Genomic DNA, 27831 nt, shown 5'->3' on the forward strand with positions numbered 1-27831 from the left:
GGCAGCTGACTACATGGAATTGAGGGGATGTGTGTTATACCTTCTCTTGGGCTTTGCACTTCAGCTTCCTGTTCCTGTGCAAGGATATGTATTCCTTTAGCTGTTGTCAGACTCCCACGGGGCCATGTAGCAGTTATGTAAAGGTCATATCTGACTCTACAGGCAAAGTACAAGCCCTAGGTGTTTTTCTGAGCTAAGTTTGGTTGAAGTTTGGGGTGATGCAATAAAGGGGCTTGTGTTCTTAAAGGGTGTTGGGTAATTCCTATTGTGGCTTAATGGCTTTTTCCTGTGTTGGATCTTGGATGAGAGTATTTGGAATAGAGCTATCTATCTCTTTATCTCTTAAGTACTGACATCTGCTATGGGCTATTATGCAAAGGTGGGGGATGCTTTTTCCCTCTAAAAAGACATGTTTCTCCATTTCTCATCCAGGGAAATATAATATTCTACCTTTTTAATATTTCTCAAAATATTTCATTCTTCTAGGACAGGGGTGGGTGCTAACTTTCTACATTTCCTTTTCTGCTTGCCTTGCAGCATCACCCAGCAGATTTGAGGAAATGTTGGCTTGCTGAAGCCACACCTGCATCCCAGTGAAACTAAAAGCAAAAGATGGAGAAAAGTTTGCCTTCTCCCAGTATAAACCTTCATAAAAGCAGGACCTAATGCCTGCACGTCTTGCTTTTTCTCAGTTAAATTGTGTGAATTTACCTTCTTCCTTTTCTCCAACTTTGTTTATACTAAACTTGAAAAGTACTACCATAGAAGAAGATAAAGTTCCTGCCACAATTTTTCCTTTTGGGAATTATAACGGATTGTACAGGGATTGAGACTAAACTGATTCTGAATTTAATAACAGCAGCAAGACTGTTGATTGGACAATACTGGAAGAAAGAAGAGGTACCTATAATAGAAGAATGGATACTGAAAGTCATTAATTTGGCTGAGATGGCTAAAATCTCAGCTTTTTTAAAAGACAATACACAGGAAAGATATTTAATTGAATGTAAAAAATGGATTGATTATTTACAAAACAGATATCAGATTAAGAAATATCATATTGCCTTTGAATAATTAGGAAGTTATTTTATGTAATGGGGAGGGGGTTGGGAGATGAAAAGCTTTGGATGAGGTTAATTGGATTGGAAGGGAAAATTTTATTCTATGTTTGGTTTATGTATAACAATACCTTGTGATTGACCCGGGAAGCGGGGGAAGGTAAGCGGGGGTGTTTCTGGGAGGAGGGGGAAAAGGAAATGTTTTGTTTTTAAAACTTTTTCAATAAAAAAAAAAAAGTTGGAGACCTCTGCTGTAGGTGATCAGTAGCTCCTATTGAAGAAACATGAAAAACCAGGGACTCAGTACATTATGTCACAAGGTTGACACCATTGGAGAAGGGCAAGTGACACATGCTTATTAAATTCAACAGTTAGGTTTGTACAATGTTAGATGCCATGAACAAGCAGGTGACATATAAACCTTGTGATTGACCCGGGAAGCGGGGGAAGGAAGCGGAGGGGGGGTTTCTGGGAGGGAGGGGGGGAAAAAGGGGGGGAAATGTTTTTGTTTTTTTAAAACTTTTCCAATTAAAAGAAAAAAGAAAAAAGAAAAGTACTACCATAGCTAACAAACAGGAACAACTTTGGCTAGTTAAACTTTGGTGAACAAATATGGAATATCGTGCCCTTGCTTGGCTCCCATTGAGCTCTCTGGACAAGAAACAGTTTCTATTCTTCCATTCTTTTTGTTGCTGTACCCATTCAATATCTCTTTATCTCCACTAGGAATGTACCCTTAAAGCCGAAGGGGCAGCCCCTAAAGTTCCTCAAAATCTTCTATCAAATTATAATGTGCAAAGCAACAGGAAGAAATTGCTGAATGTATTTATTTATTTGTATCCTGCCTTTATTATTTTACAAATAATTCAATGCGGCAAACATTTTCAACATATGAATATTCCTCCTCCCATTTCTCCCACAAAAACAATTCAGTGTGGTGAGTTGGGCTGAGAGACTGAGACTAGCCCAAGGTTAGCCTAGTTGGCTTTCATGGCTGGGGCGGGACTCATGATCTCCCACTTTCTAATCTGGTGCCTTAGCCACTAGACCAAACTGGCTATCATTATGTGGCCCACAAACTTTACAAAATAAAATGAAAATTAAATAAAGTCTAGTTTAGTTTTTGTCTTGACTCCACCCACTTTTTAGAATGCAGCCCTCTATCATACTATTCACAACCATTATAAAAGCAGTTGTGAGCTAAATGTTGCAGCTTGCCAATTTACCGGTATATCCCTGAAACAAAGGTCCTCCTTTTGAAAATTCTAAAGTAAGCTTCAAAGATAACTTGATACTATTCAAATATTTTAGAATTACCTTTCGTGGTCAATAGCAAAGAACTGTGGAAGATATGGTACAAAACAACTGAGGTTGCCAGTTATCATTACTCTAAGGACAGTAGTGGCATCTCACAAGTAGATATTACAACATCTGGGGATGAAAAATCATGGGGATGATATTTCTCTCTCTCTGCTTTCAAACCCCTTTTAAGAGGGATCAGAAAGAAAACCCATTATTTTTGTTAAGTCCCCTTCCTCTAATTCTTTTCCTCAGCTTGAGCTGAAGTTACCACTAAAATTTACTCTGTATCTAGGCAAGAGCTTTGGAAAAGAAAAATGAGACTCGGCAGCCTCCACATTTTTCTCTAATTTGGATCAGAATCTGAGTCCAAGAATCCTTAACACCAGTGGTAAAATTAAAAAATTTTCCCTACCAGTTCTGTGGGTGTGGCTTGGTGGGTGTGGCTTAGTGGTCATGTGACTGGGTGGGCCAGGATTGGTGGTCATGTGAGTATGTGGGTGTGACTTGGTGGTCATGTGACCAGGAAAACCAACTATCACACTTTACATAAAAATAACACAAAAGCTACACAACTGATTCGCACACAATGCAAAAGCAGCTGGACTTCACACAAAATGGCCCCTGCAACAAGCAGGAACTTCACAGAGTCACAGAGAGCTCAAAAAGAAACTATCACACTTTACACAAAAATAACGGTTAGCATTATTGTTAATAAAGAGTTGTAAATGGTTAAGAATAGAACATAATGACGGAGGCAAGGCAGGTTAACCATTAACAACTCTTTATTAACAATAACACTAACTGTGACTCGCTTGTAAGCCAACGTTGAGTGAGCGAGCAACTTCCTCAGTACTAACATCTCTTTTATAATAGAGCTGTCAATGGCTCAGCCAATCAGCACTCTTCAATGTTCCGCCAGTCAGTTGCCATGCCGGCGGACCAATCATCTGTATGTCCTCGTCACATGGCCGCCGGCCGTATATAATAGGTTTGGGCAATAGGTGGTAAAAAAATGCTTTAAAAAGTTAAAAAAAAGTTCCAATAATCGCGCAGCACAGCTGATTGTCACAGCTGATTGTTGGAACCCTTTTTTAACTTTTTAAAGTATTTTTTTACTACCTATTGCCTGAACCAGTAGTAAAAAAATGCTAAAAAAAAGTAAAAAAAAAAGTACAGATGACCAGCTGTGCCACATGATCGTCAGAATTTATTTAATTTTTTTTTACTTTTTAAAGCATTTTTTTACTACTGGTTTGGGCGAACCAGTAACATTTTCACTACCGGTTCACGCTAACCACCCCGAATTGGTACCATTTCACCCCTGCCTAACACTTTCCCTCCTTTCAAACCTAAATTCCCATCAAATGTTCCCTTAGACTTCCTTTCCCTTCCTGTTCCTTTGGCTTGCTTATTTTGGCTTCTAACATCTGATGCATCAAAAAGGAAGCTCCCCCTCCATTTCACATAGGGTGAAATTCTGCATTTTACTGAGGTGAGCCAGGCAATCTTTTAACTTTGCAGAAATACTTTTTTTAAAAAAAATCTTCCTTGATATTTTTCCCCTCTTATTCAAATCTGCCAGCAGTAGAAACAAAAGGTGGGAGATATTGTTACAGCCCAAGTGCTTGTTCTGAACCAATTTTCCTAGGAAGAGAAGCCCATCTAAAATTCACAGAGCTGTGGGAAACAGTGTCAAAGCAGACTCTGAAGCACTGGAACTTAAATATAGCCTGATCTTTCAATCACTTAAGCCTGGGCTCCCAATCTCAAAACGCTTCTCTATGGAAATTCTTCATTCTAAATATGCACCAGATGTATGGAAAAGCTATTTGAAAAGATCTTGTGGTGATTACTTTTAAAAATAGATGCAGTTATTGTTATAGAGAGAGAAGAGAAGTGGGGAGAGCACACACAGCCTTTTGAGGCCCCTGTGCTAATAGTACAGGTATTTGATGTGATTCTGCTTAGCTTCACCTGCTGCTTCCTGTCTGTTAGGAAGCTTGTGATCCATTTACAAATGTGTTCAGGTACCACTAGCTGGTTTAGGGGGATCAAATGACCCCAGGACACGGCAGCCATCATTAATACGAGTCAGTTGACACCCCTGATTTAGACCATGTGGAGATATTCATGTCTTACCTATTTGTTACCCCTTATAGAAGTTAGGACATTTTTCGGGGGTGGGGTGGGGAGGAGAGCTTGGCTGCCCTGGACTGCTCTGAAATAAGTTCAGGAAAAAAATGCATTTGGTTCAAGGAATTATTGACAAGGCGACATACTTATGTGTACTCCATATCACCTTTTTCCCTTTGAATCTGGATCATTTCATATGATCCATTAAACGTTTTTAATAACACTTTTTAATGCTCTGCCCAGGGTCTAATTTCTGTGAGATGGATGGATGGATGGATGGATGGATGGATGGATGGATGGATGGATAGATAGATAGATAGATAGATAGATAGATAGATAGATAGATAGATAGATAGATAGATAGATAGATAGATAGATAGATAGATAGGATCTGGGAAAATGGCATTTTCACCATTCATCTTCTGGCAATGTGATTTCATTACATCTGCAGCAGAAACACCAATCATTGTTCAAATGGCTGCTTCTTCTGCTTTCCCTAAATAGCAAACATCACCATCACCAGTATTTTATTCTGTGGGCTTTTCAATTCCACCAAAAGCTTATGTATTGTACATTATGCTTAATGTATTATTAAGCCATTATTAGACATGCTTGGCAAAAAGGCCAGCAGGAAGTTTCATCAATAAATAAGCAGCCCAGGTTTTCCAAGCTGGTTAGACATTATTGTGGGAACAACCTAATTGTGAATGAGGACAAGATGGGATCTATGTAGGCTGCACATTCATCCCATTATCTGATTACTGAGCAGTTGAACTGGAGAGTAAATTCCACATAAATTTGCACTTATGCCGAAAGCCCTCTCCTTTCCAGTGAAAAAAAATCTGAGAAAGCAGAATTGAGGAGTAATCTTTTTTTTTTTCTTTCATTCCCACTCAGGAGTGGAACGACTCCCTTGTATTTAGAGATAAATAGCATAAGCAAGTTTCCTACCATACATGCTCAGTAGGGAATTTTAGCTTTCAGATGTAACCATACATTTTGCTTTATACTTTAGATGACTGTGATACATTATACATGAGTCAGTTTTGAAAATGGTTTGGGAACTTTGAGGTTCCTACCAGGACTCAATAATTTCAACAGCACACACCATTAATATTTTATTTGAGCCACTTCACAATCCATTTCAGGCCCAGTGTAAAAAGCTGTATTTAGCTGTTATACCTCTAAATGCCGTGAGATCTGGCTATTTAAAGGGAGTGCCTTCTCTAGATGGTGCCATTTTAGATCATCTTCATAGGTCTGTTTTGATACCAGCCTGAAAAGTGGGACCCTTTTTATTATCTGGTTATTATAAAAACAGCAGGCTTGCCTGATGGTACTAACCTTCGTGTCTTGTCTATTTGGGGCGGTGGTGAGGTTTTTGTTTATTTGGACATTGTTGTTTTATTTACTTGTTTATTTCAGCTTCCTTTTGATTTTATGGCCTGTTTTACTTTGTTTTGCTTGGTTTATTTATTTATTTATTTATTTTGTCACAATAATATATATAAGTATCATACAAAAAGGATTATATAGTATATAAACATATATATGAGTAAATATTAGGAGGTATATATATATGAAGAAGAAAAAAGAAAAAACAATAGGACAGGAACGGTAGGCACGTTTGTGCTCTTATGCACGTCCCTTATGGTCCTCTTAGGAATGGGGTGAGGTCAATAGTAGAAAGTTTTTGGTTAAAGCTTTTGGGATTATGGGAAGAGACCACAGAGTCAGGTAAAGTATTCCAAGCACTGATGATTCTGTTACAGAAGTTATATTTTCTGCAATCTAGATTAAAGCGGTTAACATTAAGTTTAAATCTATTGGTTGCTCTTGTATTATTGCAATTGAAGCTGAAGTAGTCTTTAACAGGAAGGACATTACAATAGATGATTCTGTGAGTTAAACTTAGGTCTTGTCGAAGGCGACGGAGTTCCAAGTTTTCTAAGCCTAGGATTTCAAGTCTGGTGGGATAAGGTATTTTGTTGTTTTCAGAGGAATGAAGAACTCTTCTTGTAAAATATTTCTGGACACGTTCAATTTTATTGATGTCAGAAATATGGTGAGGGTTCCAGACAGGCGAGCTGCATTCTAGAATTGGTCTAGCAAATGTTTTATATGCTCTGGTTAGTAGTGTGGTGTTTTTGGAAAAATTATAAGCTTTCAGGGAAAGCCAGGTGATACGATGTGCTGGTTTGCATTGTAAATTAGACATGTACATCTTCAAAATGGAATGTGCAACGGTGCAAAGGAATGTCTCAAAGGATATTTTGATGTTGTTACAAGCAGTTCAGACAGAGCTTCTCCGTATTTCATTCTTTTTGAGGAATTTTTCTTCCTGATGTGATCACTTCTCAGACTCCAGCTTCCAGTGACAAAGAATTAAATAGGCAGTTTTTCTATAAAATTTCTTTCCAGAATTGAAATAAATTCTACAGAATTAATAATAATGCAATCAGGTATTTGGACGACTTAGATAAGATATCACTAGCTTCCATGTATCTTTGTATAACTGTGACTTCCTAAGTTTTCACAGGCTCACAGAATTAAGACAGCTATCAAACTATAGATAAATCTCAATTTTACTCAAATTAGTGCAGAGCAGAATAAACCAGAGTTCCCCCAAGCCTATGGTTGCCTCCTATTATACAAAGCTTATGTTTATAAAAACATAAGTTTTTATACAAGATAGGGAGCTCTTGTTCACGGTCATCCATGCCTTGGTTGGACTGCAGCAATGTGCTTAACATGGGGTTGTCCTTGAAGATCACCCAGAAATTACAACTGTTCCAAAATACAGCGGCATGCAGTGCTGAGTGCTCCTAGATTTGTCCATGTTACACCTCCGTTATGTGAACTGCATTGGTTTACACTTTTCTTTTGCATGCAATTCAGAAGTGCTGGTTACTACCTTTAAAACCTTACATTGGCAGCTTACTGGCAGGATTGCCTCTCCCTGTAGGTTATCTGCCCATCAGATCAGATAGAGAAGGTGTGCTTCAATTCCCTTCCTTTAGATCAGGGGTGTCAAACTCAAGGCCCAGGGGCCAAATCTGGCCCATGGGGTGCTTAGATCTGGCCCGCGGGGCTGCCCTGGAAACAGTGAAGAACCTTCAGCCTGCGGTGCCTCTGCCAGTGAAAACGGAGCTCAGGAGGGCTGCAGGCGGCCCTCCCGAACACCATTTTCGCTGACAGTGTGTTGCAGGATGCCATTGCAGCTGAAAACGGAGCTTGGGAGCCCATTTTCGCTGGCAGAGTACTCAGGCTACCACAGGTGCCCCCAACACAAATGACATCGAACTGGTCACGCCCCCTGACCATGTCCTCCAAGATCAAACATAACCCTGATGCGGCCCTCAATGAAATTGAGTTTTACACCCCTGCTTTAGATGTTGCATCTTTCAGAACTTTGTAAATGTGTCTTTTCCATAATAACTTTTCGAACATACTATCCCTTGAGATCTGGCAGATCTCTATCCTTTTCATTTTCTGAAAAGCCATGAATAGTTGCCCTTTTCTCCAAGAGTTGGGATGAAGTAAAGCTGGAGTTGGAAGAAAATGTAGTAGGTTGCACTAAGGAAGTTTGGCTGTAGTGCCAGATTTATTATCTAATTTTGTATGATATTTTTATTTTTATAACATGATTTTGGACTGCCCGGAGTTCTTAAGATGAGTGGCCACAAAATGTTTTAAATAAATAAAATTTAAAAAGCGTAAATTCAACCCTTGGAGAAGAATTTCCTGTATGACGGTATATGTTAGCTATTTTTCTTCTTGATTTTTCTGGTATTTAAAATGAATACCGTTTCTGTTTAGAGAAATCTAGGTAATACTTAGATATCCTCATCAGGGATCAGACGCTAAACAGAATTGGGCCTGGTTTAGTATTTGCATGGAAGACTAGTGGAAATTTTAGGGCCCTAAGCAGTTTAGGAACTTGAAAATAACCTCTCAGAAAAAGGCAATGATGAATGACTTCTACATTGTTGTCAAGAAAGCAATATAGATGTGCCTATGTAGTCACCAGAAGTTGAGCTTGGCTTGAGGGCATCTCAGACAAATAAGTGACAGCAACTACTTTTCAAGAACTTCACATTCTTAAAAAAGCTAAAGGGCTATTCTTCTTTATTATTTGGATTGGAGACATCTAACCAATATCAGGGCTGTTTAATAGACTGCAAAGTTGAAAAAATTAAACATCCTGGAAGAAAGGAGCAGAAACTGCTATCATATTAGTCCTACAAGAAGTACATTGATGTAACCATGAAGTCTCAGGGAACTGAGAAACATAGCAGAGTTTATGTGTGTTATTGTGTCCCACCTGTATTCTTAGAGTAACAGATACTCTTATCATGTAAGGTTATCCCAAAAGTTTCACACCTAAATATTAAACCAAAACTTCACCAGGTGTATCTCTTGGGCCTTTGAAATTTGAAGGCCCTTCTACTAAATTGACACTACAACATCCAGAATTCCAAAACCCATACTGGCTGTGCATTCTGGATTCATGGTCACATGAGATCTGGAGGATACTTGGATGAGGAGAACTATTATAACTATTGTGCCATATTGGTTCAATTTTGTGAAATTCCATATATTTAAAGGACAGCTTTTTCACAAAAAACAAAATATTGTGATACGTAGCAACTGAGACTGTTGCAGCTGGGTTTGTATGGTTTGGAACTCTTAAATTGTCCCTGTGATATGAATAAGAGAAGAAAAGATTCATGCACCCATACTTTCATTATGGCATATACTGTAATTTCGGTCCTCCCATTCCCAATTAAAATAATACAAAATGCTATAAATGTACAAACTTGGAGGTTGACTGACTTGAACATGATTCTGGGACTTTTCATAAAGCTAGCTAGATACAAATGTAGTTGCAAAATTACCTTGGAAGCCGATGTATAATGAATGAGTGTAGAATTTCTGCTGCAAAATGCAAATTTGAAGCAACTTTGATGAGAAGAGCCTTGAAATATTTCAGAACTAGTATATCCAGCATTCTATTCTATTTTGAAATACCTGAAAAAACAGGCTTGGTCTCCTAGATTCCAAAGATAGGACTAGACGAAGGGATTGAAATTGTAGGGATGTAGATTTCATGTGAATACCAGAAAGAGGTTCTTGATGAAAGAAACTGAGAGTCCATCAGGCTTGGAGATGTTTTTAAGGCATAGGAGAGTATGCATCTCTAAGGGATAGCATAATGAATCATATGTGTTCAATGCTAATATCCTTTGCAATATTACCAGCATATAATATCCTGAAAGCAATATTACCAGCACATAACATCCTGAAATCTTACTTAAGTGAAAAAATATATTTTAAAAAGTTTAACAGAAAAGATGAGGTTTATGTTTCACTTTTGGGATATACAATTCTCTTGACATTTCATTTCATCTGATTATTTCTTAAAAGTTAGCTGTCAATGGATTCTCCGTAATTCCAAATAACTCCTTAAATATGTTTGGAATGAAGAGATCTATAACTTTTGATCTATATGTAGTTTAGGAATATAGGAGAGCATTTTGTTTATTCTAGGCGTGTCATTTATTACCTTCACAAGGCTCGCAGTGGCTCAGCAGTTAAAGACACTGAGTTTGTCAACTGGAAAGCTGACAGCCTGGGTTTGAGACCCAAGTACCATCCAACAGAGTGAGCTCCTGTTATTTGCCCCAGCTCCTGCCCACCTAGCAGTTCAAAAGCATGCATATGCGAGTAGATAAATAGGTACCATTTTGATGGGAAAGTAACAGCGTTCTGTGCGCCTCAGCATAAAGTCATGCTGGCCCCATGATCACAGAAAATGTCTTTGGGCAATGCTGGCTCCCTTCTGCTAAGAAAGAGAGATGACATCACCCTCTAGAGTCGGACTCGACTGAAAAGGGGAAACCTTCACCTTTACTTTATTACCTTCACTATATAATGTCTATGGAGATTCTCCGCCATCCAGGTCATCATGGTTGTCTCAAAGGTGCTTTTTGTTTTTTCAAACAAACTGGACTTTCTGAAGACATTTCACCTCCTCTGGGAAGCTTCTTCAGTTCTAACTAACTGGTAGGGAAGGAAGGATTTATTCCCGTTTCAGTCAGCCAGTTGTTAATGCACTGAGAATCCTTGAAACCAGTTGGGGATTAATCTGTGTCCTCAGAGTACCCGTATCAGAGTAGTTCCAAATGCATGGAACTATCTTGGGACTGCTAAAAGACTGACTTGTAAACAGGAGATAGTGCTGTTGTATCCCTCCCCTTCTATTGAGACAGGGCTTTTAATTTTAACATAGATAGCCTCTTGGACTCTTCTTTCAAAGCAGTGGTTCTCTCTCTCTCTCTCTCTCTCTCTCTCTCTCTCTCTCTCTCTCTCTCTCTCTCTCAACACGCCTATTTCCTATGGCTATTGCTGATAAAGAAATCAGAACAAATTCCAGAGGCTGTGCTGTGTTTGCTGCCCCTGTCTTGTTGTTTTTGTTTCTTTAAGAACATAAAATTATCTACTTAATCTTCCAACTTTTCCACAATTGTACAGTTGTGGCATACAGTATATGAACTTTCAAATGTTTACTTCCCCTTCCATTTCAACACTGCATTGAAATGTGATGCTCGTCTTCTAAATGTACAGGATACTACACTGCATTCAATAGTACATGTTTTCAAATGTTTGATGTGTGGGGGGGAGGGAACCCTGTTGCTGCTGTGGTGCCTTAGAAATGAAAAGGTCTACCCTATAGACCCACCCTTGGTCAGCTACAGATGGTTTGTCTTTTATTAAACAAATTAACCCGGGATCAAGCATTCATATTTGAAAAAGAACTTCAGCATAACTTAAAAGGTCATATCTATTCAAGTGTGCCTGATCTGTTTGAAGATTGAATGAAATATATTACAGAACCATTGTGGGTTGAATTTGATGCATTGACATGTTTGATTTGGTAGGTACATTGATGTGCTTTTCGTGCAATGTTTTTTGAATGGAACATTGGAAAAATCTACTGAAAACTTCTACTGTGGGATCCAGGGCAGGAGTTTTCTGGAGTATATTTGCCTGTAATATATTTTCAAAAGCTTCTAAATCAGAAGCTGCATAGAAAAGTCATGCAGTTACTATGCCGCTACTATAACCAGTTAACCAGTAGTCCACATGGGTTTAAATATCCCCACACGCACACACACATCCTGGGACGCTTTGCTGACTACTAGTTGAGCTCAAATGGCTTCTACCCAAGCACTCTGGAAAGAGCTCAGATGAGAAATTGCTGAGTTAATAAAAATATGTGACCTGTCCAGGGGTGAAATCCTACCTGTTTGGACTGGTTTGGACGAATCGCTAGGGATTATGGGCACCAGTTCGCCGAACCGGTAGTAATTACCCCTCTTTGGCCCCACCCATGTACTGCCAGTCACCGCTCACCTTTCCGGCCGCTCGATATTGCACAGAATTCAACGTTAGAAGCAGCAGACAGAATGCTAACTTTTCTCCCTCCATTCACAACGGAGCTGCTGCAGCCTGTATCTTTAAGGTAGTCCCCAGGAGGGAGGGGGATGGGGGGGAGCAGCTGGAATGGAGCCATTTTTGTGAAAGGCAAGAAAATGGGGGAGGGGATTTTCCTGCCTGTCATCCATTCCTCAATCTCAGCACAGACCGGGGGAAGGATGGTAGGAAGGAATATTCCCCTCCCCATTTTCCTGCCATTCGTGACAAGGAGTGGCTAGGAGGGGAGGGGCTGGTGAGGAGCCTCTCGATGTGAGTGACGTCGAGTTGGCCACACTCACCCAGTCACATGACCTCCCCCAACAAGCCACGCCCACAGAACCGGTAGGGGAATTTTTTTAATTTCACCCCTGGACCAGTCTCTCAAATTAAACTTAGTACCAGAGGAATTTGAAAGTAGCCAATGAAGTCAAATTTTTAGAAAAAGATAATAAGAGAATCAGAAAATTATAGACTGGTCATCTTAAAAATCTGTTCTGGAGAAATTCACAGAAAACACTTAAAGAACAAATAACTAAGCACATAAAGAAATAAAGCAAGGAGGGGGGGAAATTGAGTTTATCCATAAAATAAATCCTTCCCCAATATCCTTCTAAAGTGTTGGTTTTTTTAGAAGAATATCAACAGGAACATGAGTTCAGGTGACTCTGCCATTGTTACATCCTAGAAATTTAAAAAAAATAATAATTCCCTAGGTTTCTTACAACAGTATCTTTGTAAGTTCCTTTTTGATGGCATAAGAGGTTCTGCCCTTTTATGGGTTACCAACGAGTTAAACATAGAAAGTAAGGAGAACAAATAAATGCATAGTTCCCAATGGAGAAAGAAGTGGGATCACTTAAGAATCCATGTTAGGACCAATGCTTTTAACATGTTCATAAATTATCCTGACTTAAATTATCCATTGAACTGGCTACATCTGCATGTGCCAAAATGTCCAGGGAGATTCTCAGTGATCCAGGGCCTGGTTATCCCAAAGGTGCTTTTTCAAGAGGCAACTGGACTTTCTTGTTTTTCTTACAAGATGTTCCAAAATGCAGTTCCAAAAAGATTCCATCCCATTTGCACTACTCAGTGACCCTGAGGACACAGACAAACCTCTAAGTGGTCTCAATGACTCTCTAAAAATAAGGCAAATGACCAGCTGTCTGCAAGAAATACAAATCCTTCCATTCCCTACCCTCCAGTCAGAACGGAAGAAGCTTCTTGGATGAGAAGCGAAACGTCTTCTAAGAAAAACAAGAAAGTCCAGTTGCATCTTGAACAAGCATCTTTGAGACATGTGCCAAAATATTCAGGGGATGAAAGCCAAATATGATAATGAAGAGCTCCAGAAGAATCACTGTACAGGTGGTCCTCCACTTATGACTGTTCTCTTAAGAAGTGTATGATGTTATGACTGATCTCCCAAGAACTACTTATAACCAATTTTTGAAGTTACAATGGCCACACATGGTAACACACTCATGGTCACATTACCCAATTTTGGATGCTTGGCAACCAGTTCACTTTTACAGCTGTTTGCAGTATCCTGTAGTCCAGAGGTGAGTTTCAGCAGATTCTGACCAGTTCTGGAGAACCGGTAGCGGAAATTTTGAATAGTTCGGAGAACCAGTAGTAAAAATTCTGACTGGTCCTTCCCCCATCTATTCTCTGCCTCCCAAGTCCCAGCTGATTGGGAGGAAATGGAGATTTTGCAGTAACCTTCCCCTGGATTGGGGAGGGGATGGAGATTTTACAGTATCCTTCCCCTGGAGTGCGGTGGGAATGGAGATTTTATAGTATCCTTCCCCTACCACACCCAGCTAGCCACGCCCGTCAAGCTATGCCACCCTCACGAAGCCACACCCACAGAACCGGTAGTAAAAAAAATTGAAACTCACCACTGCTGTGGTCACAGGATCACAATTTGTGATATATATATATTTTTGCCAGTTTCTTGCACTTACTTCTGGTTTCCAGCAAAAAAACCCACCCATTTGGGAAAATGAATTTGCTTAACAACCATAACATTCACTTAATGACCACTCTGTTCACTTAACAACTGTGGTGTTCAGTTATCTGTAAACTGGTGATTGGTTAACCAAACGGCAAATGCAATTCATGTTAGATGTTTATGCACAGCAATGCAGAAAAATTACTAATTTCATAGTTAATAGTTTCAGGAAGATATCAACTCAGTGCAGCAGCTGTGAATAATATAAAGTCCATGCTACAATTCATTAGGAAAGGTATTGAAAATAAAACTGAAAACATTACACAGATAGATAGATAGATAGATAGATAGATAGATAGATAGATAGATAGATAGATAGATAGATAGATAGATAGATAGATAGATAGATAGATAGATAGATAGATCTGTCTGTCCATCTCTGGAATACTTTGTGTAATTCTGATTGCCACATTTGAAAAGGGATATGATAACTCTGGAAAAAGATCTCCTTAATTTAAAAGGGAAAAAAAAAACCACTTTGGAGACTTTTAACTTTAAAAAAGGCAACTGAAGAAAGTATCAGTCTCTTTAAAATCCATGCATAGCAGGGAGACAGAAGTTCTCCCTCTCTCCAAACATTAAGGCCAAGGTTCATTCACTGAAATGATCAGGAAATTCACAATATTGTATTTAAAAAAAATATTTGTAATATAGTACATAATTACAAGTAGTTCTCAAATTACAACCAGTACTTGCATTAACTTCCATCACAGCATTCCTACAGTCACGTGATCAAAATTCAAGTGCTTGTCAACTCACATGTATGTATGACGACTGCAGCATCACAGGTCATATGGTCACTGTTTGCGACCTTTCCAACTGGCTTCCAATAAGAAGTCAATGGGGGGTGATACAGATTTGCTTAAAGATTGCGTTGTTTACTTAACAACTGCAGTGATTCACTGAAAACCATGGCAAAAACAGTCATAAAATCAAGCATGACTCACTTAACAACTGCCTTGCTTAACAATGGAAATTTGAATTCTGGTCATAAGTCAAGGGCTACCTGTATTGTGTGGATTGTGCTACAACAAGATATGATCAATAGTCATCAGTATGTATGGCCTTAAAGCAATGGTGGAATTCAATTTTTTTTTTACTACCGGTTCTGTGGATGTGGCTTGGTGGGCGTGGCAGAGGAAGGATAATGCCCACTTCCCCACTCCAGGGGAAGGATACTGCAAAATCTCCATTCCCATCTCACTCCAGGGGAAAGATACTGCAAAATCTCCATTCCCTTGCCACTCCAGGGGAAGGATACTGCAAAATCCGCATTCCTTCCCTACTCCTGGGGAAAAGATATTGCAAAATCCCCATTCCCTCCCCACTCCAGGGGAAGGATACTGCAAAATCCCCATTCCCTCCCCCCTCCTGGGGGAAAGATATTGCAAGATCCCCATTCCCTCCCCATTCCAGGGGAAAGATACTGCAAAATCCCCATTCCCTCCCCAGTCCTGGGGGAAAGATATTTCAAAATCTCCATTCTCACCGCATTCTGGGGCCAGCCAGAAATGGTATTTGCCAGTTCTCCGAACTACTCAAAATTTCCGCTACCGGTTCTCCAGAACCTATCAGAACCTGCTTAAAAGGCAATTGAATAAAGTCATGGATATTAAGTACTGAGTGATTAGATTTGAGACTCAGTGTACCTTTGACTTGGTCAAGGATGCTTTCAATGCCAGTTGCAGGAGAGGAGAAGAGCAGGGGCGATTATGTCTCTCATAATATCATTATGTCAATTCGTGATTAGGTGCATCAGTATAAATATGACCCTTTATTAAATTTTGGGAGAGGGAAAAAAGTGGCATTTTTAGAACGGCTGAACATTAGGGAGTAGAAAGGATTCATTACCAACATTGTGAAGAACCACCACAAAATTAGGCAAATCTAGACTAGATGAAAGAATATGGCTAATATAAATTAACAGCGAGGATCTTATGTAAGAAAAATATGTTTGGTGTACTTCCCATAACATTTTAGGGAAGCCTCCATCTGCTTTCACAGATCAGTGAGTGGTTTCTAGGACTCTTGGGAGCCAGCTAGCTAGACTGTATTCTCCTGAAAGAAACGGCACACGTTTTTGCCCCTACTTTCTTGTTTAAGTAAATGTCAGCTAGATGGAGAGAGCTGCCTACGTTCCTTGCTTGCAAGAAAGCAAAAGACGCATCTGTGCAGAGGAAAATCAAACTGATTCACTGCTCTGAATCCCACCTTGGAGTCACTGCCTCCATTTGGCCCATGGGGAGGAGGCTTCCAATTAAAACAGACATGTTGTTTATTGGCCTGCCTTTTATCAGCGATTTCAAGGTGGTTTACTAAAGTCAAAACAGGTAAAACAGCAATAAATACAAACAATGAGGAAGAAACAGCACAGTTACAAGATAAAAGGGCAACGGTTGCCCATTAATTTGTCAGAAAGGAAGACAGAACAGAGGCAAAGAGTTTAGTGAGGATAATGTTTGGAACCAGAAAAAGGAAGGGAGTCACAAGGAGGAAAAGGAAAGGGATGAGCAAAGAAATATTTATTTATTTTTTATTTATTTATTTTGTCACAACAATATATGTAACTATCATACAGAAAGGTTATATAGTATATAAAGGTATAAGCATAGATAGATAGATAGATAGATAGATAGATAGATAGATAGATAGATAGATAGATAGATAGATAGATAGATAGATGTAGGTCTTTGGTTATTCGGGTTTTCTCCCGCGTAAAATTGGAAGTGACTTGCCGACGTTTCGACGAAGTCTCATTCGTCATCTTCAGGCTTCAGCTTCGTGCTTCTGGGAGCAATGTGTGATTGCAGCTGTTTCTTTCCACTGAAAGCCTGAAGCCTGAAGATGACGAATGAGACTTCGTCGAAACGTCGCCAATGTTACACGGGAGAAAACCCGAATAACCAAAGACCTACATACAAACACCCGCGAAAACGAAAAGAAAAACAATAGGACAGGAACGGTAGGCACGTTTGTGCGCTTATGCACGCCCTTTATGGTCCTCTTAGGAATGGGGTGAGGTCAATAGTAGAAAGTTTTTGGTTAAAACTTTAAGGATTATGGGAAGAGACCACAGAGTCAGGTAAAGTATTCCAAGCACTGATGATTCTGTTAAAGAAGTCATATTTTCTGCAATCTAGATTAAAGCGGTTAACATTAAGTTTAAATCTATTGGTTGCCCTTGTATTATTGCAATTAAAGCTGAAGTAGTCTTTGACAGGAATATGTAGTTTGTTTTAAACTTTACTCCATTTGAGAATAAAAACAAAAAGTCTGGCCAGGGTGGCCATGAATTCAGTCCCCACTGTGTCCCCTGTCTTTTGTGGTCTGTGGAATCCTCCCCAGGATTGTCAAGATTTGGCAGCTGAACAGCATTTTTATTACTGCCGTTGTTGCTGTTAACTACTGGTACTGCAGCCACCGCTACTGCAGCCGCTACATCTATTACTGCTGCAGTAATTAATGAAATATGAGTATTAGTTCTCCAGCAGGCTTAAAGCACCTCTTTTTTAAAAGAAATAAATAAATAAAATTTGGGCAGGGTTTTAACCTCATTTAAACTTAGTTTAACCTCATTTCCTCTAGCAATATGGTAAGATGGGCGGCCAGTAAATTTTATAAATAAATAAATATCACGGTCACGTAGCCTGTGGTAGCCATTTTAAAATAGCTAAGAAAGTACAGCTACCCTCCATCTCCTTCACCACCTCTAGATTAAAGAGGGCATATTTTGCTACCGTTATTCAAGTGATCCAGATATTTTCACAAATCCAGATATTTTCACAAATCCAGTATAGGCTGGCTAATAAGAATTTTGGAGGTTACAGATAGGTGGACCAGATATTAAGCTACAAATATACAAAGCAGATATATTGGTTTTCTCCTTTTTTTTTCTGCCAATAATTTTGTGTAATGGGATAAGTTAAACAAGTAAGGATAGCAATAGCATCTAGATATATATACCCCTTTATTTATCTCCATTCCCACCCCACTCCAGGGGAAGGATACTGCAAAATCTCCATTCCCTCTCCACTCTGGGCCAGCGAGAGATGGCATTTGCCAGTTCTCTGAACTACTCAAAATTTCCGCTAACGGTTCTCCAGAACCTGTCAGAACCTGCTGGACTTCACCCCTGGTTTAAACTAAAGAAGGAGAAATGGCATCAGCAGAATATGCAGGACCGTGACTGTCCCATTTTTGGTCATTACGTTTAAAGCCCTGCATGGGCACAGGGCCAGGCTACCCATGGGACAGCCTTTCTCGAAGCAGATCCCATCTTACCAGGTGAAGGAACCATGTTCCTGGTTCCTTCCTGCAAATGTTGTCATCTAATGGGAACTAGGAAGGGGTTCCTTTTGTATGGCAGCCCTCGCCTTAAGGAAAATCTTACCACCTGAAATTCAGCTATGTTGTTAAGTAAATCATACAGTCATTAAACAAATCCAGTTCCACCCCTTTAGCCTTCTGTAAAGCCTTAAAGAATTGGCTTCCCCCCACCCACCCACCCAGGCATGATGCTGGTACATTACAATCAGTAACGAGAGTTGGAAGGGACCTTGGAGGTCATCTGGTCCAACCCCCTGCTCATGTGGGAGACCTGTACTAGGGATTCGAACCGTCGAACTGCCGACCTTTCTGATCGACAAGCTCAGCGTTTTAGCCACCCCAGCCTGGATTGGTATTAGACTTTTGTTGTTTTGAACGTTTTACCCTTTAACCGTTCTATAGCTTTAAAATGATTTTGTATGGATTATTTTAAAAAAAATATTTGATTGGGATCCGCCCAAGAGTTGGCTGGAAGATAGGCGGCTATATCAATACAATCAATCAATCAATCAATAAGATGTTATTGATACCATATGCATCTTTTCTAAAGCAATTATGCATTCTTAAGCATCTTTATTTTCCAAGACATTGATTGATTTTGTGGGGGAGGGGGGAGTCGTTTGCAAAGAACACTCCAATGTTCAATTTCCATCAGTACCAGCTCATCACTTACTACACCTTGTTGTTGCTTTCTTTTCAGACTCAAATCAGTCCCAAAGAAGGGTGGCAAGTTTATAGTTCTGCACAAGACCCAGATGGACGATGCATTTGTACTGTGGTTGCACCGGAACAAAACTTATGCTCCAGGGATGCTAAGAGCAGGCAGTTAAGGCAACTGCTTGAGAAGGTGAGCATATTCATTGCGTTCCTTTGATCGATCTGTTCAGAGAGGCAGAGAAAATATAATATTTAAAGCAGGGTTTCCCAGCCATGGCAACTTTAAGACTTACGGACTTCAACTCCCAGAATCCCCCAGCCAGCCATGCTGGTTGGGGAATTCTGGGAGTTGAAGTCCGTATGTCTTAAAGTTGCCTTGGTTGGGAAACCTTGATTTAAAGAGAGCACGGATTTACGATGCAAGCAACTGGGTTCCAAAATATTTCCCTCCTCTTTTTGAGCAGACAACTTTTATATGCTTCCTAAACCGCAGCAATACTATTCTGAGGGCACACACATTGCTGTTTCAATGTATTTTCCATCTCAAAGTATTGGGATATTGGATTTAAAAATATCACCCAGGGCTCATTTGCAGGCCTGAAGCTGCAGTCAGTCCATTCTCAAATTAAGGTGTTTATGGAGATTTGTTTCCCCCACTAACTCTGTCTTTCCATTATACAAATAATGTGTTTTCAATTTTAAAAAGTTTCCCCTTAACCACTTTCTCCATGTAATGCTCAACCGCGCTACAATAAGCACTTTCTAGAATATATAAGATAATAAGTCAAAAAATGATTATGCACCAAGTTTGCCATTAATTTCTGGGAAGTGAGAATGTATGTTTGCAGTGCTTTCAGTCTCTCTAATAAGTATTTATATGAAAATATTTCTATAAGCAGCAAAAAAGCAGTTACAAACAAAAGCAAAGAAACAAAACATTCTGGTTCATTGATGTAATTTATTTTGTTATGTTGTCCTGAAAACAGAAATTGCTGGGAATGGGACAATAAAGACTCTAATGATGATTAGGCAAGTTTAATTTTAGTAATCTAAAATAAAATGGTAATGTTCAAAGCAGCACAGTTGCAGTAAATTCCATGAAATAAATCTTAGTATGCAGTAAGAAATTAATTCATTAAATCCTTATGGACTCATTCAGGGTCCAATTACTCACCTGTTTTTTAGAATTATAACTTGTACCATATCAGAAGTTCCCTGAAATATCCAGAACGTAATGGACATTAAGAGTCCATAAATCTAAATTATAACTTCTAGGATCTAAAATCCTAGGCTAATAAGAAAGTCTACAGTTGAGCCGTTCAATTAATGATGTAAAAACCAGACACACAGTGTTAGTGAGAGCATTGCTGTATTGTATAGAGATTCCTTCAATTTGAGAAAAAGCCTAATTTTAATTGGCAAGGGCATCCTGAAAGTAGCCCCTAAAATTACCAAAGAATCCCACCAGAATTTGTGGGGAAATAATTTTAGTTAGATATACAGTAGCTGTGGCTATGCTATAGTACTCTATTTGTTGCATCTCTGGATGATTCATTGGCCTGGCCTTGCTGAATTCCAATCAGCCCTCACTGCCTTTGGTGTCTTTTGTCATTAATCATTCCTGACACAGATAGTACCATATTACATTCTCATCTCCTGGCTGCAATGCTCTTGATTCCATCTTACCAATGAGTCCAAACAAGGCAGTAAACCAGTTAAAGCATTGGAGTGATCCAGCAAAGCAATTGCTGAGCAATATGAACTGACTGTAATGCCTGATTATAAAAGCAAAGATGGGCCAGACCCTGTTAGTAATTGGATGAGGGGTTTGTAAGGAAATACAATACAGGGCTGGGAAGTAAATAAATAATTAAAAAAAAACACAATGTGCCAGAAGGAGGCAGTAGCAAACCAGTTCCATACCGTTGACAATGAGAAAGACATGGTCAAGAAGTCACCAAGAGTCCAGTTGTTACCTTTATGACATTTTGTGTCAACAAGCTTTGGGGACCGACAGAGCAATTTTATAGTTAGTCTTTCTGCTGCATTCCTCATCCCGTACTACAATCTTAGTTCTGACTGAGGATTCAATAACATGACTTTCTCCACCCAACCATTTTGAGAAAAAGGTGTTAGCTTATGCTCACCATCCTGCTCATAGAGGTGATTTTTGGAGAGTCAGAAGCTTTGGGGTGGAATAAGCATGTTCCATCAGGTCCCCTGATTTGTCCTCTTCTCTTTGATCAGTAGTCATAGAATAGAACAGAACAGAACAGAATAGAATATAATTTTTTATTGGCCAAGTGTGATTGGACACACAAGGAATTTGTCTTGGTGCATATGCTCTCAGCATACATAAAAGAAAAGATACGTTCATCAAGAATCATAAGGTACAACACTTAATGATAGTCATAGGGTACAAATAAGCAATTGGGAACAATATCAGTATAAATCGTAAGGATACAAGCAACAAAGTTACAGTCATACAGTCATAAGTGGAAGGAGATGGGAGACGCTAAGAAGATTAATTGTTGTAGCTCCAGCCCCCGAACCTGGCCCCTTGCCCGAAAGTGACTCCAAGAGTGAGGGGGAAGGGCCGGTAAGGCTTACCTCAGAAGCATCGATTCCTTTGGCCCGGCTCCAGAAGCCAGAACCAGGCCAGTCGGAGGACGTAATGAGGCCAACATCCCGATTCCTCCCTTCCTCAGGCTACGCCTTCAGACGCAGCTGATAATAATACTAATCAAGCCTGGATCGACCCACACTTCAGAAGATTAGAGAGGCGGCATCATCAAAGGGAAGGGTGGAGCAGGAGCCCCACCCCACAGGATATATAAGGAGCTTTGGGACTGCTCTCAGTTCCACGGGAAGCAAATTAGCTGAACCGTTTTGAAGTGAGCTGAAGTCTTACTCTGAACTTTTTTGGCAGGAGGCTGCATTTTCTTTGCCAGGACTGATAGGAGCCGTGAATCCACTGGCTGTAGGCCAGCTAGTTACTCCAAAGTGGGGACGGAGGCAGAACATTAATAGTAGTGCAGATGTAGTAAATAGTTTGACAGTGTTGAGGAAATTATTTGTTTAGCAGAGTGATGGCGTTCAGGAAAAAACTGTTCTTATGTCTAGCTGTTCTGGTGTGCAATGCTCTATAGCGTCGTTTTGAGGGTAGGAGTTGAAACAGTTTATGTCTAAGATCTGAGGGGTCTGTAAATATTTTCACAGCCCTCTTTTTGACTCGTGCAGTGTACATGTCCTCAGTGGAAGGCAGGTTGGTAGGAATTGTTTTTTCTGCAGTTCTAATTATCCTCTGAAGTCTGTGTCTGTCTTGTTGGGTTAATGTCTTCAAGTTGAAAGAAGAACATTCTTATCAGTTTCAGCCAACTCATTGGAGAGTTGGTGTGCCAGAGTAGAAGAGAAAACTCACTTTCTGCATTTAAGCCTCTGTATAGTCAGTATACATACAGTCATATTTTGATGCAGATAATCACTGTATGCAACAAAAGCTAATAAAAGCCTATCACACCATGATTTTCATACTTTCCTTTCAGATTTTCACCAAACCTCCATCCTGTCCACTTTTTGGGAGAGCAGTTGAAACACATCTCTTCAGCTAGGATTTTAGTGGTTAGATTATTTTAGCGTTACTCCTTTTTAACATTTTGCTTTATCCTGTGTGTGTGCCTTTTCAAATTCCATTAGCTACTTCAGCATGAACCAATGCATAAGGTCTGCATTGAATAATTCATTGAAAAGAAATAAATAATTGTGCTTACTCACAAATACTAAACTCCTTGAGTTCTCCTTGTTATGCCAATCAAACTGGGCTGCACATCCATGCAGTTTTCTTCACAAGTGTATGTATGTGGTTTACCTCTACTTCCCAAGAGACCTTCAACATCCCAGTCCTGCTATTTCAAGGCAGTCTCCCTTTGCATATCTTTTCTTTTATGTACACTGAGACAGAGGTGGGTTTCAGCAGGTTCTGACCAGTTTTGGAGAACCAGTAGCGGAAATTTTGAGTAGTTCAGAGAACGGTTAGTAAAAATTTTGGCTGGCCCCACCCCCATCTATTCTCTGCCTCCCAAGTCCCAGCTGATCAGGAGTAAATGGGGATTTTGCAGTACCCTTCCCCTGGAGTTGGGCGGGAATGGAGATTTTATAGTATCCTTTCCCCTGCCACGCCCATCAAGCCATGCCATGCCCACCAAGCCACGGCCACAGAACCAGTAGCAAAAAAAATTGAAACCCACCACTGCACTGGGAGCGTATGCACCAAGACAAATTCCTTGTGTGTCCAATCACACTTGGCCAATAAAAAAATTCTATTCTATTCTAGTCTATTCTACAAAGGAGGCCCTACCAATGTAGTTACTGAGGCCAGACAAGCTCAGCCAGATGCGCAACCTCTTGCCATTATCACCTTTTTTTCCTACAACAAGGTTAGGCAACTTAATTTTTGTAAGGTTCTTATAATTAAAAATAAGAAATGGGAAACTGGTCAGCCTTTAGAATCTTTATTTACAGTAATGTTTCTGGGTCTCGCCCAGGGCAACAAGCATTGTTAAATATTGCCATGCAATGCAAATTTGGTAACGTCTCCAAATTAAAAAAAAAAAACAAGTGTCATCCCTGTTTATAATACTATTACAAAGGTCATTGTTTTATTGACCAATGCCTGCAGAAAATCCAAAGATCCAATTCTCTACTCAGTTCAACCATTAGCTGGAATACAGTCTAAACCACCCTTTTATTTCAATCTGCTGAATAGGCTTAAGCTATTAAACTCCATCAATTGTTTTCAGGAATGATAATACAATACATGCCAGACTTGCACTTGCTGCATATAAACGGGGTTCCCCCCCCCAATTCTCAATAACTCCCTAAATTTTATGACTCCAATTGCAGAAACAAAATGATTTAAACTGCTGTTACTTGCGGGATGGGAGAATGAAGTAAAGATCTTAAGAGACCAATTGTTTGTTTTATCACGAAAAGCATCAACAATCAAGCTATGTTTGCTATAAAATAGTCCCTGGTTCCTCCCTGAAATAACACCTTGGCACGTGATTTTTCCTCAAAGCTTTCATTTTGCATTGCTTGTAAGTGTTCCGTTTCACAGATTCTTTAGAAATCCTCAGATCTGTTAGGCAGTAATGTAGAAGGAGAAATGGAAAGGCGAAGATGAGGATGAATCCCTAAGATAACTCCAGTAAATGATCTGCCCAGCAATCAAAGCCTCCTCTAATTTTAGCCTTCCTGTAATGTTGATTTTTCAAATGCTCCAAGAGTCCAGCCCCTTTGGTCTGGGCAACAGATCATGTAAATCTCCATCAAAATCCTCTTTCTTACTTTCCACACCTCTGTTCAGTATTGCAACGTAATGATCAGCTTCCAGTCCCCTTAATTTCTTAGTAACGATAAAGACTCCTTCAACTCTTGGAGAAATACTCGAATGCTGTTTTCTTGGCAATAGTATAGAAATAGTTTGCCATCACTGCCTTCTGAGATTTTCTTGAGAGAAATGAGATGTGTGTATTATCCCATCCAAGTGCTAATGAGATTGAGCTTTCCAAGATCAGTCAAAATTAGATAGATGCTGCCACTTGCCTGTAATGATGCTCTACCAGAGGGCATTCTTTCGTCACAAGCTACAAGCTGACTACTGACAGCCCTGAATAGGCAATCCAATATAGCTCCCATTCCATTGAGTGTCCTACTGCCAGGTTCTACTGCAAAAGACACTAGCCATTTCCTATGTGGTGAAGATGGACAGTCATACTGCAGTCCCAAAGGACCGTAATTAGTCTTATAGCCACCCCTTAGCATTTGCTCAGTGTATTAATTAGTAATTTACAGTGGTGCTTCTTCAAGGTCACCTTGTCCAAATTTGTCCACAGTGTGCTTTAATACACCTGTTGCACTTAACAATTGAGATCTTATAAGATAAATAGATAGTTAACCCATTCCTCTGTGATAAAGAGTTGATTTCAACCTCAGTCACAGTCTTTATTTTGTATTAGAGCACAGAACCTCCAATTATGCTGGGATATCTTAAGATCCAGGTATCTCCTTCCTCCCCCTTTTCAAACCCTCCCCATTGCGGTAGAGAAGAAGTGACTGAGAGTCTATTGTCCCATCAGGTACAACAGAAAACAAGCTTAGAGAAAGCAAAGCTGTGGCTAGAATATCCCTCCCCTCAAGCGAAGAAATCACAATAAGAGAGATCTCCAGGATAATTTCAGCTCTCAAACTGACAGAACATTCTCTCAGTAGGTTGCATAATGAGCACATGTAGCCGCAAACGTTTTCTGAACAGTTGGCTTGTGGCATCACCGTTCCTAGACGTCTCACCTCTTATACTGGCTATTGGATGCAAAAATGCAAAATAAAATAAAACAGAATCAACAAACTTCTGAACTGTGAAGGGAGGTATCTTTCCAAGATGAAAGGGAGTCTATATGCTGACGCTGTATTGTATTTCTGGATCCATTTTTGTTAACACATAACAGGCCTAAAATGTTCAGGAAATTGAAATATGAGTTTGGGTCTGTAACTGATTTGAGAGAAGCCCTTTTGAAAGAAGGCAGTCCCTCTTAAGGTATTAAAAGCATAAAGTCCTCCTGAATGTACTTCCTCCAGTACCTTCTCAATGTTTCCAGTGATGACTGATCATTGCACTAGAGCAGGGGTGTCAAACTGGCGGTCCATGGGCCGGATGTGTGACGCACAGGCCACGCCCAGTCTTGCTCCATGAAGGGGGAAAACATCATGATATGTCACGTGACGCCATGAGTTTGATACCCATGGACTAGGGAACAAGGTAAACTACCAGATGTTGAAATTCACTTTCCATTAGCCCCAGTTTTCTTGCCCATGGTAGAGATAATGAGAATTGTAAATCTGACCATATCACAAGGGTTACACTTCTTAATTCCAGACTTACCTAAAAACAACATTTTCAAAAACTGGTCTTCAGTACAGATAGTCTTCAACTTACCATAGTGACCGTTTGAAGTTACGACGCCACTGAAAAAAGTGACTTAGGGCTGTTTTTCACACTTACGACGGCTGCAGCATCTCCACGGTCATGTGATCAAAATTCAGATGGTTGGCAACTGACTCTCATTTAGGACAATTGCAGTGTCCCGCGGTCATGTAATCCCCTTTTGTAACCTTCTGACCAGCAAAGTCAATGGGGAAGCCAGATTCACTTAACACCTGTGTTACTAATTTAACAACTGCAGTGATTCACTTAACAACTGTGGCAAGAAAGGTCATAAAATGGGGCAAAACTTACTTAACTAATGTCTCAATTAGCAACAAAAATGTTGATCGTACATCAAGGACTACCTGTATCACATAGTCTTAGAAGCAGGAGATTTAAGCTTAATACATCTATTAAAGTATTAGAGGCCTAATATGTAATTAACCTATCTTCCACCATTTCAAGAAGGAAGGAACTCTAAACTTTAACATGCTGTGCAGGGTTGTCCATGTGTGTGCATGTGTCAAGATGGCATCTGTGACCATGTGATCAAACCCCACCACTTTTCTCCATGTGTCACTATGTAATGCATGATAAAGAGAGTGAGGCTTCGATTGCCTGGTTGTAGCTGCCATATTGACTTTTTTGATCCCTCCCAGGATGCCTCCATTCTTTATTAATTTTCCCTTGTCTCCCATTCCATCCCATCACATACATTGCTTAGGAAAACCAAATATTTTGAGAAAAAGGACTGGGCTACTGTATACTACTAATTCAGAAGTTAACTTATTTTGGTTTTTGCACACGTGTGAATCATTTTGAGAGGCAAATGTCACCTTTTTAAATATCGTTTTGTACTCCCCTAGAAAGCTTTGAGTTTACCATTTTGTGTAAACTCATTCTTAATCAGGTTTGTTTGCTCTTGGAAATACCATTCTATCTACAAATTCCATGGATGCCCAGCTGAGTCAGTTCATCCACATACAGTTTATCCACATCCATATTTATCCATAAGTTGAGGTAGTCCAATTGAACCCAAAATTTCCATTGCTAGGCAAGACAATTGTTAAGTGAGTTATGCCTCATTTTACAACCTTTTTGCCATCATTGTTAAGCGAATCACTGCGATTGTTAAGTGATTCATGTGTTCGTTAAGCAAATCTGGCTTCCCTCATTGACTTTGCTTGTCAGAAGCCGGGTGGGAAGGTTACAAAGGGTGGTCATATGACCCCACATAATGCAACTGTCATAAATACATGCCAGTTGCCAAGCACCTGAATTTTGATCATGTGACCATGGGGATGCTGCAACGGTCGAAAGTGTGAAAAACGGTCATAAATCGCTTTTTTCAGTGTCATTGTAACTTTGAATAAGTCACTAAATGGATGGTTGTAAATCAAGGACTATCTGTAATCAGGATTATCTGAGGCATTATTTCCACCCTGCGTATTTTTATTACATGTGAACTGTTTTGATGTTTTAGAATTTTTACCCGAATAACCAAATCTGTCAAAAATTCACCTCAGCCCTAGTGAAATTATTTTAAGTTACCGTATATACTCGAATATAAGCCGATCCGAGTATAAGCCGAGGTCCCCAATTTTACCCCAAAAAACTGGGGTAAACTGGGGACTCGAGTATAAGCCGAGGGAGGGAAATGAGGCAGCTACCGGTCAGGGAAAGCCTCCCTCCCTCAGCCGAGAAGGCTGGCGGCTCCCCCGCCCCGCCCTCTCACTGCACCGGCAGGGCTTCCCCGCGCTAATGCAAAAGCCCGCCAAGTTTGCACCATCCGGTATAATGTGAAAAAAAGAAGAAAAAAAAAAACTCGAGTATAAGCCGTATATACTCGAGTATAAGCCGAGGGGACGTTTTTCAGCACA

The 27831-nt window shown here is 39.9% G+C and overlaps 1 protein-coding gene across 1 annotated transcript in view; it reads left to right on the forward strand.

Annotated features, from left to right (window-relative positions):
• Positions 1-27831, forward strand: part of OLFM3 (olfactomedin 3) — a 208956-nt gene that overhangs the window by 137027 nt on the left and 44098 nt on the right. Inside the window, exon 2 of the mRNA XM_058178506.1 lies at positions 19013-19159. Within this exon, the coding sequence (XP_058034489.1) occupies positions 19013-19159 (147 nt within the window). The remainder of the gene's footprint in view (positions 1-19012; positions 19160-27831) is intronic.

This window comes from Ahaetulla prasina, chromosome 3, assembly GCF_028640845.1.
Source record: "Ahaetulla prasina isolate Xishuangbanna chromosome 3, ASM2864084v1, whole genome shotgun sequence".
Taxonomy (NCBI): Eukaryota; Metazoa; Chordata; class Lepidosauria; order Squamata; family Colubridae; genus Ahaetulla; species Ahaetulla prasina.